General features: G+C 38.1%; 1 protein-coding gene across 2 annotated transcripts in view; it reads left to right on the forward strand.

The window, feature by feature from the left end:
• The window catches only part of LOC147888628 (uncharacterized), a 117,458-nt gene extending 114,759 nt beyond the window's left edge, over positions 1-2,699 (forward strand). For both annotated transcript variants that reach the window (XM_087392199.1, XM_087392200.1), the window contains 2 exons: positions 1,780-1,876; positions 2,140-2,699. In XM_087392199.1, the coding sequence (XP_087248325.1) occupies positions 1,780-1,876; positions 2,140-2,215 (173 nt within the window). In that variant the 3' untranslated portion in view covers positions 2,216-2,699. The remainder of the gene's footprint in view (positions 1-1,779; positions 1,877-2,139) is intronic.
• Positions 2,700-9,170: the final 6,471 nt, after the last annotated feature.

Below are 9,170 nucleotides of genomic sequence, written 5' to 3' on the forward strand. Positions count from 1 at the left end.
ATCGACCCAACAAAATGCACGTGGATCCACCTACCCCACTCCATGAGGATTTTGATCTGGCAGTTCTGGGTCTCATCACACCGTCTCCGTATTGAGTGGTCGGGCGGAGGGCATACCTAGAGAGGGTCACTCCTGCACCTTGTGCAATTCCCGGGAGATCGGTCAAAGGAGCATATCGTTTTAGATGCCCTGTGTACTACGAGATTAGAGGTCGGTATCACTGCCTTTTCAGAGATGGTTTCGGATCCCTACTCAGCGAGCATGATCAGTGAGTTTTTACAACAAGACAGCCAACAAGAGAATGATGGGCATTCACATGTCTAGTGGGATGGGCACCTACACCCCCACGACCAGCACAAGGAGTTCTTTGCTGCATCTTTCTTGGCTCCCTGAATTGTAGAGAGTATTAGGGTACAAGAACTTCGGAACATAGTACGTGTGAAGACGTAAATGTTGAACTGGCACTCCATGAGGTTGCAGATGCTCATGTGAGGACAGCCTGCAAGGATAACGGAGTGGAATCGGAACTTGTGATCCTCTACATATTTACCTCGCTGGTTAGTGGGTTCTCAGCAGGCCAGTTCACATCATTTGCAAGGCAAATTCCATCAGACTCTCAAATCAGAAAAGTTTGAGTGAGGTGTTTTTGCATGAGCTCTCGACCATCAGGATGAAGCTTGGAGAGCATTGCAGAGTTGCACACTACTGCTCCAAAGATGAATGCCCAACCCAATGATCCATAATATGGGTGGTTCTTGAGGCTCTTCCTCAATCTACTACAGCATGATTCATCAACAGCCTGCCTGCCAGATGAGGAGGCACTCCAACATTTCTTACAAGTAGCCCTGAAAAAATGGAGCACTTCCAGTATAGCTCCTTTGGTGGCCAGCATGATATCACCTGCCGCTATGTCTATTACTATTGCAGACTGGACTGATTAGCGACATATGAAGAAGCAAGATTGAGCAACTCAAGCAAGCACTAAGAAAGATCTCAAGTGGAAATCCAAAGGTTAGGCTGCATGGTTTTTTAAAGGCTCAATTCAGGAGTGGCCTCTAGAGCACTGAATGCCCGAGGCTTAGGGATAGTGTGTAGGGAGAGGGTCTAAGGAGTATGGCGCAGGAAAGCTGAAGGTCTATTGCAGGTCACTTCAAAACGTAAGGGCACAATGAGTGGGAGAAACTCCCCCCCAGTCCTTTTTAGTTCCTTCTACTGGCCTGGAGGTAGCTGCTGGAGTGCACAGTGGTGTTATCTTTGGGAGTCAGCTTAGCAAGTCACTTCCTTACCTGTTGAGTCCTTCTGAGACTGTCATCCATGTATGAGACCAGGTCAGTGCACATACCTGCTCCATCTGGGAGAAGTGCAGATGCACTGCATAGAGCTTTTGTTGGAAGGCAATTGCCATCTGTATGTCTGACTAGATTCTCTGAAAGAGCGTCCCCCTCTTCGATTTATCCCAGGTCTAGAACAAGGTTAGGTTGTCTTCAAAATGTTACCAAATGGGCTGGTTTTTTAATTCAAGATACACTATCTGCATCTGTCAGGAAATGCGTCATTATTTTGCATTAGTTTCACACGGTTCAACTTCAAATCAGAAATATCTCTTCCTCTGGCATCAGCTTTGAAGGCTTATGCTGTGTATGAATCCCCTAAGAATTTGAATACTGCCGAGTTTTAGACCTTTACCATTCTATTTTATGTCTTTATCTTCGAGAGTTCTGAAAGGTCGATTGTGCGAGACGGTTCTTACTTATTTCCTTGTAAAATTGGAATGTGCAGCTCATCACAGATACTTAGAGGTACAGTACCATGCTCAGAATGGGCTGACTCAGCCAACAGGATTCCTGTGGAATCTGATATCAATTGCAGGCATTAGGTATGATCCTAACTATCTTAGGCTAGTGACTCCAAAAGGTCCTAACATGCATTTATGCCATCCTGAAGGCTCATACGTTATTTGTTGACCTCGAGTATCATTGGGCTCAAGACGATGTATTTTGTTGCTACACCTCACAGCAATGTTGCATGGTTACAATGTACACTGATACTCGTGTTAATGGATTCCCAGAAGCTGGCATTTGAATACATGTGTATTTTTACAATGTGATATTTATGTTGATCTCCTGCTTTACTTGGCAGTGTCATGTCAACTGCATTGCTCTTCCAGTTCTTTGCAAGTAGGAACAAGCGGCGGAGTTCTCGTCTCATCCGGTGAAGCACCTTATTTGGGCAAATTGTACCATAGATACAGCATCCAATCATTATAATACTGTAGCTCATTTGCTGTAGTGGTAAATTTGTATATAATTTCGACAGCACTTGCTTTCAACCTCTGCAAGTGAACTTGTCTTGTGTCTATGATTAGAGAGGGTTGCCACGCACAAAGAATTGTACATACATACATTTGTGTGAGGTATTGAGCTGATCATGCTCCTCCTTGCATTGTGAACCATCATTTGTTAGAAGTTTGAAATCAATGCAAAGCAGAATATCCATGCAAGTCTTTCATACTGCTATTGGCATTGACTTTCTATGTACCTTCTGGAACTTTATTTCACAGCTACAGTAATAGATACAAGATAAATAGCAAGAAGTCTGCAAACTGGTGGTAGTCAAACTTACTTTTGAATTGGCTGGGTATGTCAGGCATTTCAACATGAAAATTTTGCCTGCGCTCTAATATGCCTAGTTTTCCAGGAGCAAGTATCGACCTGGGTCCAATCATTGGTGTGTTTAGTAAATAGAAAATGTGAGTTTATCCTCCATGCCGTTTTTTATCTTGTAAGATACTCAGTATCAATGTGTCTCTCTTCACAGATTATAAATAATTGTGCAATTGGTATGTAAGATCTCCACCAAGATCATTTTTGGGAAGGCAAAATCACTTTTTACTTCCTACCAACTCTTTAACACTAGTTTGGTAGAACGACAGAAAAATATCTTCAGACACTTTTGTATCATGTTACAATTCTTAGAATTACTCTAAGGAATCGTTAATATATTTTGGGGTTTTGATTATTGACCATAATAGCTGAAGTGCTGAAAAAACTTGGAATTATTATGTATGACTTTGAGTTTTACCTAAGTCTTATGGTGGAGCTGGCATCAAAATTTCAAGTTGTTTTCTCAACTTCTAGATAAAATGGCCAAACTTCTTAATTAAAATGGTTTTTCCATAGTTTTAAAGTCCCATAGACTACTTATAACTATAACATATATGTCTAGATTGCTATAATCATATTTACTATGATTTATGGACTCAAAATTAAGTTTTATGAATGCTGATAATCATGTATATTTGATCTTTTGCACATTATTTGACACTCAACCATACTTAGTATATGCCTTTAATATGATATTATGGAGCAAATGAGCTTTTAGGGGACCCAACATGATGTAGAACCAAACAAAAAACCTTATTATGATTGTTGGTGATGCTGCAATTTATCTAATTTCAGCGTACAAGGATTAAGTGATATCGTAGGAACCTTCAAAGGTCTAGAGGGCTGTCATGAATGAGTGATAGCAATAAAAAATGCTTATATGTAAAAGACTTGTGGGTATTTCAAAACTCTTGAAACAAGATTTGCTGTGAACCAGTGTTGAATCTTCCTTGGGTGAAAATTAGTGTTACTACACTTTTGTGGGTACTTTGTAATCATTTATGATGCTTTTTTATGTTCCTCATATTTTTAAAAAATAGACTTACGAGTCTACCTCAAGGGCATCCTCAAAAAATATATCTAGATCAACTTGTGAATTTTTTACCCAAACATCAAAGGACACTTTTATGTCATGTTTTGCCACCAAACTATTGTTAACTCTCCATTATGAACTTCACTATCTCAGAGCATGAGTTCACCCTTGGCATGGTGGAAGTATGATGTGCATATGGCAAGGTATAAGTTGTTGGAATGTTGCACCTTTGAATCCTTACATCTAGTTTCCTTACTTTCATCAATTACAAACACCACTACCTTAATTCATATCATGAGATTTGTTATTACACCCTTGTAATAATGGATCCCTTGTCATATTACTATCTTCCTTGTGAAGCATGATGCATTTAGTGTCTTTCTAGACTCAAACTATTACCCAAGGCATCTCATGCTATGACCAAAGTAAAAGCTTGATGACCTACTTTTGGCATTACTACATGGGTTGCCTTGCAATACCAATTTTGCTTAATTCATCTCCTTTTTGCTTGATTTAGTCCCTTTCCACTTGATAAAGATACAATTTAAGGCTCTTATGAGACCCAATATGTTTTGAGTCAATCCCTTTTTGCTTGACAAAAACATAATTAGAGGCTCTTCTAAGACTCCATATGTTTTGGATAAGGGGCTCTTTTTTAGTTTCGAATAAAGGGAAATTTTTGGCATTCTTAAGGCTTTTATTAGAGCAAGATTGATATAGCATAAGTTTTTAAAGATTAATCCCTATAATATTTAGAATGATGCTTGCAATTTTACTCTTATAATGGTGCTTTTTCTTTTGAGTAGGCTACTTAATAGTAGATAGGCCTTTCACTAAAAAGGTTATAGTTTCTTTAGTAACTTTCGGTTAAAGGTTTTTATGAAATTGTTTATGATTAAAAATACCCTCATACAATGGACAATATTATGCATACTTTTACATAAAATTACTTGTAACATGTAATGTCCTCAAAGTTGGGATATGTAATACTATCGCTGGTGGTGTGGCAATAACCATCGCTAGTTTTCTCGAAAAAAGTCTCAAAGATAGTTTTAGTATAATCAAGGATAGTGTGATTGTTACCATTAGTCAAGGCCTATTACTATTCTATAGGGATACTATCAATAGTAATGCTTGTACTATCGCTTGTACTAGACCCATCACCAATATATTTTTTCTCAATAGAGTCCATTGTCAATGGATTAAGAAGAGGTAACTCTCCTTTACTCTCCAAGGCTTGAATGAGGTATTCCATTTCCTTTATTGGATTGATATGACAACCTAGATCCAAGTTCTTTGAATCTTCCACATTCAAGGGGATATTATTTTGTCTTTTCTTTTACATCTATATGTTGCATGTATTATCCTTGTGTTTTCATGCATTGTTGCATTGCGTGCATTAATTGCATTCATGTATTATATGTCTGCTAAATGTAAATATGTAGCATACTGTAACATTTGGCAAATGTGAGTAGATACTATAGTATTGATTGAGGGTGTGCAAATCAAGGGATTTAATCATAAACTAGGTAGGGAGAGAAAATAGAGTAGAGCTAGTTTGGCTTATCAATGTTCGCAAAATACACTAACATGTGTATCTTATAGCTTGACAAATGCAAATCTTTGCATGAACACCTAAGCTTCAACTTTTGCACATGCATGCAACAAGGCTACTTCAATTCTGAGGGTAAGTCTGGGATAAGACATAGCACGAGTTAGTAAAGGAGACTATTCGAGAGGCATTTTTGTGGGGGTATGCAATACAGTAAAGATGGGATGCAGTTAGCAACAACAATAGTAAATTTTTAGTAGCAGATTGATAACTTAAAGAGGAGGATACTTGAGGATGCCAAAGGTATCTTGATATCTCAAGGCTCTGAGGACCTCATCATTGTGGTATAGGTGGAAAAAAACAACATGCTTTGGATTAATTGCTTGAGAGGAGATGGTGAGATCCACTTCATAGAGGCATGCAAGATTGACTTGACTGTTGCCCAAGAATTTGATGGTAAGAAGTTGGCTTTATAGAACTCTATGTGGGATTACAACAAGTAAAAGGTCCTAAAGGTATATCAACAAGCAACCATTGCCATGAGTTGGAAAAAGAAGTTATCAATCGCTTTTGGTAGAATAAGGCATGCACCTATTGGGCCTTCGATTCATTGGGGGGTGATGATTTGAAAGGGACTAGCACCAAGCCACAAACATCAACAATGTCTCTTAGTTTGTGAGAAAGACGAAACAACGCAATTAGAGATGAATGGATGTCTTTCTCGAACTTTATTTTTAAATGCTAGCACCACTTTGATGCACTAATTAGAATGCAAAGACTACATGCAATTAGAGATGGGGAGGATGGCTATGTGCCACCTTTTGCTCATCTATAGTTTAATGTCTAATTTCTTGCCACCTTTACTAAGGAGTTCTTTAGTTTACTTCTCTTAAGGTGAATAAGCACATGCCTATCCATTGTTGTCCGAAGCTACTTAGGGCATAGAGCTGGCTTTGATACCACATGAAATGAAGTCTCTTATAAGGTTATTAAGATTGAGGAGGTTGACATTAATTATGACCACTCATTTTGCAAATCCACTACAAAATTCATGGAGTAATGTCTTGGTCACTACATTGCCAATGGTTGCTAGGCTGTTATTGCTAGAACACTCAAGTATCATATAATCAATCCTAGTGGTATATTAAAAAATTTGCACGATTTTGTAAGTCAAATTCCGAGATGTCCATCTCAACTTTGTCTGGGTCCCAACAAAGCTGAAAAAGTCTCGTACGTGGGCCAAATCAAGGACTTTGCAAAAGGTCGTCCAAGGATGGATCAATGGCCCACAACAATCAATGATAGGAGTCATAGGCTTGTCCACAAAAAAACACTCCTAGTTAAAAAAGTCCCAATTAAAGACAGAAAAATCAGTAGAGGCATGCATCATTGAAGAATGGAACACAATTCAACCATCCATCTTACAAAATGAAGAGGTACTTTTGCCACAAGCATATCTAGATATGAACTAAAGTGTCAACTCCCTATACTAGTCCAGCTTGCCAACATGCCTATTGACTCTAGTACAAGACTAGAAAGCTTCAACAAAAAAATCCAAAGAAAAACATGACAAAAGTTTCTCCAAGAAACTTATTCCCAATTTTGATTTTGGTAAAGATAAAAACAAATAAAGGTGTAGAATTTGGTAAAACTCCATTTGGGGACCAAACCATGAATACTATCATGGTTTCTCAACCATGGCATCAATGAATAAAACTTGCAGATATGATTCTCTTGAATCTTGCAACCTTGTAATTTTGCACCTAAACACATAGGTTAGGTCCACAGACACATGCACAAGTTTTTCCACTTTAGACACAATAGATGTACAAATAAAACCCCATTGAAAAAGAAAGACACTAACATGTCAAGCACTCAATCTCAAACTCAAGGCATACTCCTCAAGAGTCCTTAGGTGAATAAGTGTTCATATTGAATATTTGCTTTAGGCAGCACAAAACACCCAACAATCTCCAAGCATGCACTTTCACAATCTTTAGGTGACAATAGGAATTTGATATAAGTACCACATATGATATTAATGCAAATCAATACTAAACTAGGTATACTCAACTCAAGTTATTGACATTGTCAATACCACATATTTGCCCATGGGCTCCAAATCCATACATGTAAGTGCTAAACCTCATCATCGAACACCTCATCTTTTACTCTCTTAAGCATTCCTCTTAAAAAACAATGAATCAAATTCCAAGATCCAAGAAGACATACATTCTATACAAAAATAAAGCATCAGGCAAAAGAGTTTGTTTTTGTGAGCCAAATTTGATGCCAGAAAAGGTAATCAAACACAAGGCCTCTCAACATGTGCATCAACATACCATGTACAAGACAAACAAGAATTATCAAAAGGAAAATTAGGCACACATGCAATCTACAAGAGAAGAGAAACTTTGCACACACTCAATAACAAGTCAAGGGCTATTTCGATGACAAGTTCACCTTGCTTCATAGACTCGTCCATGTTCTTAGGTGAAGTCTCAATAGCAAATCCTTATGGGATTTTTCGGAGAGGTCATTTTCATTATGTGTTATGTCTCCACATTTTGTAAATGAGTAGACACTATCCTTGAAAGGTAACTGTGGTAAGACCCTCGTTCCTGTTCTTTCATCATCATTTGAGAGGAATTCCCTCATTGTCATTTGGAGGAGGTTCAATATGTTGAGAAAACCCATGTTTGTTCATGTAGCCCATGTATACCCATGTGCAAATTACGTAGTCACTATGTGAGGATGACGAAGGTATAATGCACATAGAGTTCAAGGAGATCAAGCAGCTTTATGGAGTCGTTCATTAATCAACCACTACTTTGTTGATGTAGTAAGTTATGTCAAGTTAACAACTTGTCTTCAATACTATCCAAAACCTTGTAATAAGCCTATAAATGTATTGCGTAATGCAATTCCATGCATCTTGCATGTCAACTTATCAACCATATTTAAAGGATAACTAGAGTGCAAAATTGATCGACCAAGAACATATTGAGCCATCTCTAGGTCCTACTCCCAAATACTCTCTACAATTGATGGTTGCCTCATGGTCTTATTTTGCACTCCCACTAGTAACTCTATTTCTACGTGCTATAGATGCCAATGATTCTTGATTCCCTGATTGAGACATGCTTACACCAACACTACTGAAACGGGCCTAAGTAGCCTCACTACATGCAATAACTTGTATGGATGGAGTTTGAGCTTTTGTTGGAACCGCGGTAGATGTGACATTGGAATTATCACTTATAACTTGCCAAATTGTTCTTTATTGCCTTTCTCCATTTGACCATAGTTTCCCTTAATTGTCGAGTAGTTGCGCTTGCCTTTGGACCATGGCAAAGTGGAATAGATTTGTTTATAGAGCCAAGTAGGTGAACCCTTATACAAGGGGCACCTGTATATGTCACTTCATTATAATATTTTCATTTTCGTTCAACATAGTCACACAAATTAATTGCAAACTCCCATTTTGAGTCGACGGACTTATGTTTTTCACTCCCATTATTTTTTTCTCTCCTTTATGCTACTCGAGAAGCCTCAATAAATTCTATAGCTGTACCTTGACTGGAACTCTCATGAACATTATGTGGGGAGGGGGAGGATGTTGCATCCATTTGTACTTGTTGATTGACATTGCATTACGAAGTCCAACCATAGTCTCATCAACCATATTGTGTGCAATATCAATGAGTGATGTCAATGTGTTATGATGTTATCAGCTTGATTTGTGATAACTTGCCTCCTACTTGAACTCATTGTGCTTCTGATACCCTAGGTGCCTATTTCTTATCTCCCACTTTTCAAACACAAAGTCCAAAAGCATAGGCATGTACCAACACAATCTTTCCAAATATATTAGCACCCCACATGAATATAAAGGTAAGTTATTATTTGCATGGCATGACAT

Source organism: Dipteris shenzhenensis, chromosome 21, assembly GCF_047967505.1.
Source record: "Dipteris shenzhenensis isolate YYH24624 ecotype China chromosome 21, Dip_SZ_1.0, whole genome shotgun sequence".
In the NCBI taxonomy this organism is placed as follows: domain Eukaryota; kingdom Viridiplantae; phylum Streptophyta; class Polypodiopsida; order Gleicheniales; family Dipteridaceae; genus Dipteris; species Dipteris shenzhenensis.